Source organism: Cyprinodon tularosa, unplaced genomic scaffold (genome assembly GCF_016077235.1).
Source record: "Cyprinodon tularosa strain WSP-4 unplaced genomic scaffold, ASM1607723v1 ctg228, whole genome shotgun sequence".
In the NCBI taxonomy this organism is placed as follows: domain Eukaryota; kingdom Metazoa; phylum Chordata; class Actinopteri; order Cyprinodontiformes; family Cyprinodontidae; genus Cyprinodon; species Cyprinodon tularosa.
Genome location: NW_024038851.1, coordinates 755,125 through 767,691, shown reverse-complemented (window position 1 = coordinate 767,691; position 12,567 = coordinate 755,125). Strand labels below are relative to the sequence as shown.

The 12,567-nt window shown below is 39.9% G+C and overlaps 1 protein-coding gene across 1 annotated transcript in view; it reads left to right on the top strand.

Annotated features, from left to right (window-relative positions):
* The window catches only part of atg2a (autophagy related 2A), a 41,365-nt gene that overhangs the window by 5,771 nt on the left and 23,027 nt on the right, over positions 1 to 12,567 (top strand). The window contains exons 5-17 of the mRNA XM_038286535.1: positions 2,719 to 2,863; positions 2,987 to 3,187; positions 3,272 to 3,371; positions 5,084 to 5,248; positions 6,835 to 6,977; positions 7,133 to 7,208; positions 7,341 to 7,584; positions 7,722 to 7,863; positions 8,307 to 8,405; positions 9,399 to 9,554; positions 10,113 to 10,377; positions 12,008 to 12,080; positions 12,320 to 12,494. Coding sequence (XP_038142463.1) covers positions 2,719 to 2,863; positions 2,987 to 3,187; positions 3,272 to 3,371; positions 5,084 to 5,248; positions 6,835 to 6,977; positions 7,133 to 7,208; positions 7,341 to 7,584; positions 7,722 to 7,863; positions 8,307 to 8,405; positions 9,399 to 9,554; positions 10,113 to 10,377; positions 12,008 to 12,080; positions 12,320 to 12,494 — 1,984 coding nt within the window. The remainder of the gene's footprint in view (positions 1 to 2,718; positions 2,864 to 2,986; positions 3,188 to 3,271; positions 3,372 to 5,083; positions 5,249 to 6,834; positions 6,978 to 7,132; positions 7,209 to 7,340; positions 7,585 to 7,721; positions 7,864 to 8,306; positions 8,406 to 9,398; positions 9,555 to 10,112; positions 10,378 to 12,007; positions 12,081 to 12,319; positions 12,495 to 12,567) is intronic.

Genomic DNA, 12,567 nt, shown 5'->3' with positions numbered 1-12,567 from the left:
TTTCTTCTTCTACGCTTGCATTATTGGCAGAGCAGACGCTGAATGCGCACTTTCATCTGGTTTGGTCTGCCGGCTTCCGTAGCGTCGGGATCGCGCATGTGCGCGCTTTCAGGAAATCCTATACACTACTGTTTATGCTCTAAAAACATTCTAAATGACTTCGTTTCGAGTAAATTCTGGATGCTACCCACTCAGGACACTTGGAATACATTGGAAGAGCAGTATGGAGGAATATTGACACGTTTTTTGTGGACTTTTATGGACCTTTCTGTCTCGGTCACCATAGACCTCCATTATTTGGATGTCAGCAGACAGCAAGAAGCCTCCCAGATCTCCAGATGCATTTGAGATATCAAAAAAGTACTCCAGAGTGGTGTTCAGCATGGGGGTGAGTAGAAAATGAAGGCTAATCATGTTTTGGGTGTACTATTCCTTTAAAGTGAAAAGAAAGTCAACATTTCTGCTTCTGTTAGTGCTGCTAAAACAAACCTCTTATATCAGCATTTATGTGGCTGCCAGCGATGAAAGGAAGTAAAGGCAAATGAGCTTCCAAGTAAAAAAAATATATATATATTATTTTCTTTTTTCCTATATATATTGTAGATGAATATTTGATTTGCAAACAAAGTTCAGAAAAAGAAGATAATTGAGAGCCTTTGTTAATAAAAGTATATCAATAGGTGCTTTAAAATGAAAATATATCACAAACCCCAAACCCCTGTGAACTAGGGATCTCCCGATCAAATTTTAGGCCTCCGATCCTTATCCGATCTTTAACCTCAAATCTGACCCGATTTCGAGTCCCAATCCGATATTTTCTGTTTAGTGGTGAAATTGATAAAACTCAAATATATTTTGAGCAAGTAGCTTAACTTTTTATTAGACTAATATTTGATCAAAAAGGATTACTTTTATTATTGTAAATCCAATGAATTAAAAAATCTTACCCAGAATTACAGTATTATCAAATAAAAAGTGCTATCCAAGATCCACTTTTAGCCCATAAGTGCTTAATAAAGGCTGCCATAAAGTCAATAATAAAGTGCACTGACCACTGAGCAAATTTAAAATGCCCTTGCTCATCTTAAATGTGGTGTAAACAGATTGACAAATAGTCACAATTCAGTAATTAAATTTGAAACCTCTCAATCCAACTTAAAAAGTAGTAAACAGAATTCAATCAAATGAATTCAAAACTTTAGGACTGCAACTTAAAAGTAGCATGATCACTGAAGCATGATCAAAATCAACAAGACCATTCTTCAGTCATGAACAAACACGTACATAGCCCTAAAGACAACTAAACAACCAAACCTGAATACTTAGTTATAATAACCACAATGCTCTTTCCAGTTATGCCTCACTCACATATCTTAATTCAGTCAAGTTGTCAAGAGCAATAAATTCAACCAACCTTTCTGGGATCTTCTTTGCTCTATTGTTCTCCTCATAACGTCCAGTGTTTGTTGCTTTGCTTTAGTAACCTTTCCTTCTGCAGCTTTACAAAACGCTTTATACACATTTTCATGTTTTGTCCTCAAATGACGAATCAAGTTCATGGTGTTAAATGTAGCTCTGCTGCTACCTCATCTTGAAATTGCCATGTTGCAGACATTGCAAGTAGCTTTAGGACAGTCTTCACTCGCGACAGTAAAATACTTCCACACTTCTGACATGCTTGCTTTGCAACCGCTGCAGAGGTTTGTATTGCGCAACTAACATCAACCGTAACTTGTGGGTACTTTACGGCAGTTGCCGCAAAGATCGGCACAACTAGTGAGGTAATGTAGCCGATCTCCGATCAGTGGAAAATAGGAAAAGATCGGGCCAATCCGATCTCCAGATCGGGACATCCCTACTGTGAACACTTGGTGACTGTAATGATTAGAGCTCAACAGTATGTCTAACAATGATCCTCTTCACATAGTCAGTGATGATGCAGAAGTCAGAGGAGGACTTCATGGATGGGATGTTTTTAGTGATGTATTTAATGATGAAGTTAACCTCCTTATATCAATCCTATATTTGTCCTGTTAGATGGACTCATCCTGCTCTCATCTCATTTATATTTGTTGCAACTAAAATTTGGATGCTCATGCAGGTTGTACAATACTATTTAATCATAGTTGATGTATTTTTAATTTTTAGCTACTTGATCAGTCGTGTATTTTCCAGAGTTGGTGCTGCTTAATGATGGCTGATTGTGCATTTATTGTTCAGTTATCAGAACTGGCTACTTCTCCCTCTCATTCAATAACCTGGATGCTTCTAAACTATGAACTACTGTACAACCACTTTTAGTCTATGAATGCAGCAGCTAACAGAACAGACTTGAATGAGATTCTTCAGTTTGTTTACTATAGGTTTCTGTATCTGTGACCTGTGTGGGAGAAAAATCTCTTTAGTTTGGACTCCGCTGATATATAACTGAAGACCTCTGATCTAAAGAGAAGTCGGGGACTAAACCCTGGCTGGTAAAACGTTGAAGCCTCCAGGTGATTTATGTACTAATCCAAAGCTCTCTTGCTAAATAAGTTCACCAATCTGTAATTTCCTCAGTGTGAGCCAGTTTGATTGCTCTCACTGCAGGTCTTGTTACCTAGATCCATTAGAACAATGGCTTTTACTCCTCCCTCTCCATTTTTTTTTTGTCTCTTCCCATGTTCTGTATAGTAAAGTGTCATTGTTATAAGGACATCCATGTTTGTGCGTTTCCAGCCTGGAGTATTTTGATGAAGCTGTGAAAGATCCATCTACCCAGACTGCCGTGCCTGTCGACATCCACCAGCCGCCCGCCTTTCTGCACAAGATCCTCCAGCTCAGCGATGTTAAGCTGTTGTATGACATCATCGGAGTTGTGCAGGTGAAGGAAGCCTCCCCTTTAAGTAATAGGGTTTGATAAATGTTATGGATTTTTCAAGCATAGTGTAGAGATGCAAAGTTAATTAGAATGTTAAAATGCTCAAAGTTTTCCTTAATTTCCCAGGGTCCTCTTGGGGAGGTGCATCTCAATGCCACCACAGCTAGTGAAGGAGAAGAAGATGAGGAGCATGAGGAAGAGGACAAAGCCAAACCATTGAAAACCACTCTCTGCCCCCCCTCTCAGCCGCTGCTTATAGGACGCTGCTCTGGTTTCATTGAAACCACAGTGAAGATCAAGCAGAGCGACTTGCTGCCTGGGCCAAAGGTGTCCGTCTCAAACTATAAGACAGATACGTTCAGGAAAATGGCTCCTCCCTCATATTAACGGCTCTGTCTTCCTGCTTATTAGTTGGAATTGGACGGGAAGGTGGGATGTGTCCACCTGCTGCTGTCCCCGGATCAAATAACCCACCTATCAGACCTCCTGGCAGCCCTGTGCATAGACATAGGTACAGCTTCTCTGTCACCATCTGCATCACACAGGATCTCTGATTTGACTGTTATGATTTGTTTTAATCACTTGCTTTGTATAAGTCTAGTAAATCATCTAAGTATTGTAGCCCTCAAACATATTTATGCCTTTTTAATTTTGCTATACTGAACCCTTGGAGCTCTGTTTATTTTATTATCTGACGCACTGGTGCATATTAATGCATAATGTTGAAGTGGCAAGGGAAGGGTATTTAGCTTTGAAGGTCTAATAAGGACATCTTGTGTTTGTATCTGACCACTTCTCTGTCCAGTTCCCCTTTTAGGCCTTTTGGTATATTACTACCAGCTTTGCACGTCATCTTCATTCTTTACAAAATGGCCGAGTCAGACTGAGTGGAAAGCATCAATTAACACACATTTTAAAGGAATAGTACACCCAAAACATGATTAGCCTTCATTTTCTACTCACCCCCATGCTGAACAACACTCTGGAGTACTTTTTTGATATCTCAAATGCATCTGGAGATCTGGGAGGCTTCTTGCTGTCTGCTGACATTCAAATAATGGAGGTCTATGGCGCCCGAGGCAGAAAGGTCCATAAAAGTCCACAAAAAACGTGTCAATATTCCTCCATACTGCTCGTCCAATGTATTCCAAGTGTCCTGAGTGGGTAGCATCCATAATTTACTCGAAACGAAGTCATTTAGAATGTTTTTAGAGCATAAACAGTAATGTATAGGATTTCCTAAAAGCGCGCGCCTGCGAGTTCACGACGCTACGGAAACCGCGGCAGACCAAACCAGATGAAAGTGCGCATTCAGCGTCTGCTCTGCCGATAATGCAAGCGTAGAAGAAGAAATGTGCTGTTTAACTGTGCAAAGAAAGAAACAACGAAAGAAAAATGTCTGAGGACTTCAGTGTTGAGGAAGAGCATGAGTTCTTTGCCGAGCTGAATGCGCACTTTCATCTGGTTTGGTCTGCCGTGGTTTCCGTACAGTCGTGAACTCGTGAACCTTTCCAGCACATTAACCCTTAGCTCTCTGTTTTAGAGCTTGGTCTGCAAAACATCAGGCCTGCCTGGAAGAGCTTTGTTGATACTGACTAGATCAGACACGCCTTACTTATCAGATTATTTGTGTAAAAACAAAGTAGAAACATAAAGGCTTTTTTGTGATTAGTACTATTGTTTTTCCAGTTATGTTCTCTTTTCTATCAGATTGCTACCATAAAATCCATTTAAGTTTGCTACGGCAAGAGACAAATGCATGGAAACATTTCAAAGGAATTTTTTTGAGTTTTTACGGCACTAGTGGCTCGTTTTTTTTCGATAGTAGGCTGACAGGAAGGGGGGTATGAGAGAGGGGGAGAGACATGTGGCCAAGGACTACAGGTCGGATTCGAACCCGGGTCGGCCACGTCGAGACCGTCGTTCACACTAACTTCAACTTTATTGGTTGAGCTTTAGTAATACATCGCTGGTGAAAAATACCTAAACTAATCCATTCTGATTTAGTTTGTTTTTCTGCTGCTCATCCAAACCAGTCAGGTCACTGATGCAATAAAATATCTGTATTTGAATCTGTCTTAACCCGAACTTTGATATGGATCAAGGTGGCGTCAACAAACTTTTGAAATTAATTGGTTCATAGAGGGAGTTGTTCTACTGTTTCTCTGTTTTGTCTGTGCTTTGTTCGCTAGTATAGATTGTTTTGTTTTCTTTTAACCTCAGAGCAAGAACAGACGTGTGGTGGAGCGAGCAGTCGGCCATTAGACTCCGAGGACCTGCGATTGATTGAGGAGGACCTCAGTAAGCAGCTGGGATCCAGTCCCAAAGACCCGGAATGGGACAATGATCCTGACCTGGATGCCTATGTCACCAGTCTGGAGAACGGAGGTACAGAGATCAGAGGTTCAGCTGTGATTTAAATTCATGTCAGATTTATACACAATATAGTAACAACAGGATGATTATCACAAAGACATGTTTTTAATGTTAAAAAAAGATGTTGAAAATGTTACATGGTTCTCTGATTGATGTTTTTTTTGTTTTTTTGTTGTTGTTTTTTTTTAACCAATCACAGTTTTCTGGATTGTTTTTGATGATTAGAAAAGTTAAAATATATTCATCCAAAAAAAAGAAAAGCTATCCAGAATATGCCTGGTTTTCTGTGTAGGTAAAGTATTTGTTCAATATTTCATACATGTTTACTGATATCTTCTGTTTTTAGAATTTTTTTCTCAGCTTTAAAGATTGATCAAATTTTATGCTCTGACCAATCGAGTATGAGGAAGCAAATAGAAAAAGTTTTTCAAAGGGTTAATTCATTCATCAGGGAAGCGCTTTAGCTCCATGTTATATTTAAACTCCATGTTGTTTGTAACTGTGAGGAAGGGTGTTTTTGTGTGACTGAGATGAATTTCACTCAAAAAGCCGCGTCTTCATCCCCAAGCTAAAGAAAATTCAAGGATGTTAGAAATGGTGTAGCAGCCCTGAAAGGTTAAAGACATTTCTAAGTTTGCCTTAATGAGAAGCTGCTCTTAACACAAGGAGAATCCTTTGACCAGAAACATGATCCAGACCAACTATTACCCCTAACGACCCCTCTTTCAGAGACGTAGACCAGCATCGGGTATTGCAGGCTAACAAAGAACCCAAACGGCTGCTCATTCCTAAGTGGCGGACCCATTCTTCCGGTTCAATTTGTATGTTTTCTAAGCCAAAACAAGTTTTGGTTTTTTGTCCACTTTATAAAGCCTCAAACTCATTTCTGACATTTTGAATGGAAAAAGCTTCCTGGATGAGAAGCGAAATGTCTTCAAACTTGGAAACTAAGTCAAGTGTTTGTTTTTTTTTGTTTTTTTTTTTACTTTTTTGAAAATATCAAAGTCAAAGACTTAACCTTCAGTCCTAAGTGACTAAGAAAATTGTATAAAGGTTGGCCTTGGTTTAACCAAAAAAAACATATTTTTGTTACCAAGACATTTTTATGGGGGGTAAAGTACAGCTTTTTGGATAGTGTGCTTCCCATTGCATTTGACCCAAAACTAATATTAGATTTCTGAAATGGGAAATAATGCCGACAGGGTGCTTGTTGTAAGGATTAGGGGCTTGCTTTGCTTCCTCAAATAGGTGGAACCTCCTCAGAATATATTAGACAATGTTGGACCTTCAGTGGGTGATCCACACTGGAGACGATCTGAAACAAACCACCAAGTTCACCTCTAAATAAATCTTAATAAATCTCCAGAAGGTCTCGACTAACAGAGAAGCTGTGCTATGACCCAGCGCTGATTACCACAGATCACTTACTGGATTATTAGGATTTAGGGGAATTTTTTGTGTTTTTTTTCACATTGAAAAAATATATTTACTGAGTGTTTTTGTTGTCTTATATTAAAATAATTTAAACTTTGCTGCCTCATTGTGAGGTCTGCGTGTACACTGCAAATATATTAACTTTAAAATTTGTGTTTGCACAGAAATGTTTTACTCAATGGGCCCTGCAGGGATGAGCAGCAGTGTTGCATCTACTCGCTCTGGCAGCGAGTTGTCAGACAGCGACATGGAGTCCTCCACACACAGCCTGACCAGCCTGACACACCCAGCTGCTCTGTCAGCGCAGGTATAGTTTTGTTTGTTTTCATATGTAGATTAAATCCTGACTTAATATTTCAAGAAGTAAAGTGTTAAATAAAGTATTTTATTCTTTGACTTTATTGTTGGTATTTGATAAAAAAATTACGTCCTTTCTTTTGATTTGTGGTTTTCTTCTGCCAGGGCCTGATGAACTGCCCTAGAAGATATCCTGTAGCAGGATGCTTATCCAGTCTGCCACATGCCACCAGGATCAGAGGTAAAGTCACTAGTAGAGACATTTAGATCAATGACAAACCTAAAGGAAAATTCCTCCTTGTTATATTTTTGTATTAAACATAAGCGATGGTGTTTTTTTTCTTTCCTGAACTGCGGTTTCTCGTGTGTCCAGGACGCTCGCACAGCGGCCAGGCAGAGCAGCTCAAACCCGAGGCCTTGCTGCGTCTGACCCTCGGTGGGCTCACCCTAACAATGCTGCAGGAGGACCCAGCTTCGGACGGACCCTCGTCTTTAGCTCAGGTGTCTCAGGAGTTCTTCCAAGGGCTGCTGTCCTTCAAGGACAAAATGTTCACCAACAAAAACTTCCACCATCTGAGAGACGGCTTTGCCGCAGCCTGTCCGCTCTCCCACCTCAGGTAGACCCTGTTTCTGTAACACCGGAGTTCAGATAAACCTTATCAGATGGAGTTGCTCTGCCACTAATGGTACAGATTTAGGGAAAATGGATGATTAGGTGGTGTTGGAGTTCTCAGTATCCTCCTTCCTCTGCTAGGCTGACAGGGACGGCCGTGCAGGTGACGTGTGAAACGCGCAGCGGGAGGCGCCGCTGTCGGGCGGTGACCTCTGACCTTTCCTTCAGCAGACTGGAACTGTTGGAGTGCCTCTGGCAAGATGGAAAATCTCAGTATTGTGAGGTACTAAATATCCAGAGTTTTTTTGTTCCTCTTTTTGGGGTAGGAGCAGTTTATGCTCTAAAGTTTGCATGAGCCTCATGTATAGCTGGTCATCTGGGCATTTTCAGACTTCCTGTCTTTGGTCAGCAGTCTTCTTTTCTCAATGAGCTACTTGCAGGGTTGTTATGCTATCTACAAAATGTTTTTAATATTTTTCAGATATCAATATAAATTACAAATAAATGTGGAAAATAATCTTTTTCTCAACTTCATTACTTGACTATATTGTGCAGATATTGCTTTTCTTTTTTTTAATCCATTTTCTTCTTGTCTTCTAATTTTGAATCTAAGCCTATTTAACAGCAAAACATAGAATAATAAACTCACAAGTCTTTGAAATTGACTTATCTGTAGCATAATTTGTATTTAGTACTTTATAGTAATTTATTTTTGTCCCTATGCAGCTACTTCAGTTCCAGAAAGCTGGACTGTTTACAGCCGGAGCTGCAGCCAAACCATGTGCTCAGCTACACTACAGCCTCACTGAAAAACACCTACGAAAAGTAAGGCTTGAGCTTAAAAATGTTTCCACAAGGTTTCATTTGAATATTTGATGTCTGCATGACTATGTTCTCCATTAAAAACCCTCCCCAGACATTCCTGGCACATTTTAAAGCAGAAACCCCTCTGGCATCATCCTGTTATTAGAAACTGAATCTGAGAGAATCATCACAATTTACTCAGCTGAAAAGTCTATTTTGAAATCTGTGTTTTAATTTCTCTCTGAGTGGAAAAGTACAGTGATTTCAGCGGGCATAAAAGTAGAATCTCAACGAGACAACCTTCTTGAGCAAACTGCCTTCCTCTCTGCTGACTCCATCACTCAATATGCTGAGTCATCAGATGCCTCCTATTAAATGTTTTGAACATGTTCTCAGCACATGGGTGCGGCAGTGAAATTATACTGTTATCCTTGCAATGTTATCATGTTAGATATCGTCCTGAGATGAAGCTTTAATGAAACGATATGCAGTTTTCTCTACTTTCAGCGGAATTAAACTTTATTTCTCCTCTACACGTGGTGATGCCAGTGATCAAGGTGTACTGTGGTCGTATAAATGTACAGATCCAACTGCTCTAAAAGTCTCCTTGATCTTGTCCCTGTTATTTAAAGTCCTGCTTATTAGATCCTGGAAAAAGCTTTAGAGAGTTATTGCAGATATATGGAGTTAAATGTTGGAGAAATTATGCATTTTAATGTTTAAATAAGAGTTTGAATCAAGTTGCACATTTTCTTTGAAAATTTTTTTCATAAATTTAGAAAAACTGCTTTGTTTACTCAACATGAAGAATCTCCTACCAACCCATGCAAAGCTGTAATGGTTTCTGAGATTGTTAAACCTTTCCATTGAAGTAACTCCTTGCTATTCTTCAAACTTCCAGTTGATTTCACCTAATACCCAAGCTTAGCTTAACTTCTGTTTTTGCTGGACGCTGAAGCTTTGGGTTTCCCCTATTAATGTGTGTTTTTGTTTTTTTGGGGCGTTCATTTGTAGGGTAAACAGCGTGTTGTGCGGCGGGACAGCGTGGTACGAGTAGAGCTGGCAGAGCTGAGCGCTGAGCTGGACCTGGACATCCTCAGCCGCCTGGGGAGCCTGAGCAGAGCGTTCAGCCACTGTCCAAGCCAGAACTCTGGACCAGGACCCATGCAGGTTGGACTGCCAATTACTGTGCTGCTTTTTATATACACAAGTAAAACAGACCAAAAACCCTATAAAATGAAGATCCAAGCCAGAAAACACAGAGTAGAACACAGGGAGCTTCAAATATCAGCATTTATGCATGCTCCCCTTTTCTTTTGTTAACCGCTAGCATTTAAGACCACTAAGTATCTTAAACTACATCACTGAGCAGAGTAGCATAGAGGAAGGTCACCTCTCATAATTCTGTTTAAAGGGAGCCGGTGTGGTTATCTGGAGTCATGAACTATTGTGTCATCGCCACAAAGAAAACCCCAAACTATTAAGATGTTTCTCTGAAAACATCATTCTTTCACGTCTGACTGATCCAGCTTCTGCTGACATAAACATTAACAGAATAGTCTGGTTTAGAGAGAATCAGCAGTTCATCCTAATATCAGCCTTTCGGCTCCATAATAAAGCTGCGGTCTGCTGTGATTACAGGGTTGATTGTGACCGAATCTTTGCTTGGAATCCAACTTCAGAACAATTTCTGCTCTGAAAAAAGCTTTTTTTTTTCTGTCTTTTCAGACCCAGAGTATCGAGCTCTGCTCCTCCTTCACCCTCATGTCCCCAAACGCTGTGCTCAGACTTCGGTTCCCCATCCCAGACCTGCGACCTCTCCCGCTGCGCCGGCCGCCGTCTGAGAGGGCAGTGAGGGAGGAGACCTTGGTGTTGGAACTGACGGAGCTGGAACTGAAGCACCAAGAGGCGCCGGATCTCCAGAGCGAGCAGTCGGCACCAGGGCAGCCCTGTCTCACCCAGCTGCTGGAGGCCACTTTCACAGATATGCATGGTGGGAAGCACACAGGGTCTGGGTTTGGCTTTTTTTTATTTATTTTTAGCATCATTATGCCATTGTCCCTCTAATTTTTTCCAGTAATTGATTTCTGCTCTACGGGTTTCATAAGCTCAGATTTACACTTTGGTGATTGAAACCTTTCATTTACTTTGATTATACTATAAAACTCCTCTTAAACGGATCCAGGTTCCTCTGGATGGCCTGTTTCCATCACAGCAACACCTCTAGATTGTGTGTGTACCTACCTTAAACAAGTTACATGTTTCCTTTTGAATTTGATTTATTATTTAATATGAGAAATAAATGGTTGTTCTGTTCAGATATAACTTATTCATCATTGTCAAACTACTGGTGTCGGCCTTCCATTTAAATGGCTTATAAAACGGCATGCAGCTTGAATTTAATAACACTCTAGCCTCTCTAACATTAATCACCAGTGGAACCAGGCTGCTACACATTTTGTAGCTGCATAGGCGTCATGACTCTAACACCATCATTACCTCATATTTCCACCACTGCTCCTGAATTTACAAAGGCTCTATTTGGATTTCACAGCACTGACCTGATGCTAACACTGTTTATTTAACTGCTGCACTATGCAGACCCACTGTCTCCACTGATGAGGATCAACTGGCCTTAGCATGCCAGATGCTTGGAGCTGATCAAACTCACATCAGAGGAACCTGTTTTCTAAATAATTTTACTCATTCACTTATAATGCAGCTTAAATTTACAACCCAAGAGAGTCAGAAAATGTGAAAATTAATACATAAAAAGGGAAAGTACATTTCATCCTAATGCACACATATTTTGCTATCTGTAGTCTTGCAGCTTGCTTGTATGAAAAGTTCATCTCTGATGAAATTTCCTGTCATTACTCTTGTTTAGAAAAACGTATAACACTTTTTCTGGTACATTAATAACCTGGCATGATAACCGACATCCTGCATGCAGCCAAAGCAAACATACGTCTGTTTATTCAGATTGTTAGCAATTAAATTAAAATTCTAATTCAACCAACAGAATAACTGATTTAATTGACAGATATATTGTTTAACTAATAAGAAGAAATTGTTCTTCTAAACAGATAAGTTAGTTTATGTTGTTCTTTTATCCATTTAATTTTCATGGGAAACTATTGATGTTTGTGACATTAATGGTTTTCTGTTAATCATTTCCTGTTTTATTCTTATAAATGTTTGATTAAAAATCAGTTTGGTTGAATGGTCTAATTGATGATGAGCCTGATAGGTGATTTGCAGAAAAAGACTAATCCACTAGGAGGCGCTAGTATCATTGTCATATTACATTGGGATTTATCAAATCTAATGGGGAATTTTACAAATGAGCAAAGTGTGAGTCCAGTGAGCAGAGATTTTTACCGATCATTCGCTTCTGTGGATATGAAAGAAAATATGCATGCAAAGGAAGTCTATCTGTTTAAGGAGAAAATGAATCAAAGTTTCACAAAATGTTCTACTGTTTGTTAAAAGTCTGATTGATTTCTAATCTCTGTCTTCCTATTCTGTTTCTTGTACATCTTTAACTTTTGAAATTCTTCTCTAAATTGGAGATTTTTCTGCTGGAGGCTTTTTTACATATTTACCCTGTTGTGTTTCTGCAGGATCGTATGAGGGATGGGAGGGAGGCTCTTTTCCCTGCATCAGAGTGATGAAAAACCTCGACTCTGTACCAAGGTTTGTCCCTGTGATCATGACAATGTTTTGTGTGATGGTGTGAGTCCGCTGTGGTAACAAAACACTCACATTTTACCAAAGCTGTTTCTCTGAGGATTTTTATCCAGGAACAAGTACAAATGGGCAATGTTTTTTTCAGGAATTCAAATAGAAAAAAGAAAACACTGCATCTTTTCAAAAAAATGAAACAAGAAGCAAAATATTGGGTCCCACATGCTGTAAAGCGTCTCTTTCTACAGGATATCGGTGCGTGTGCGCGGAGGTGAAGCTCAGGGCGCCGCAGCAGGTCTGAGTGGGATGAACCTGGGCCTCATGAAGGATGTCTCAGCCAACTTTTTTGAAAGCCACTGTGAATTTAGTGAGAAATCCAGCTCTCCGTTTTCTTCAAACCGCACCATGTTTGAGACGGAGGAGGTGTGCTAACGCTCAAAAAGGAGAAACACTGACCCACATGCCTTCTGGTTAGTAACTCCATCCTCTTCTCTTA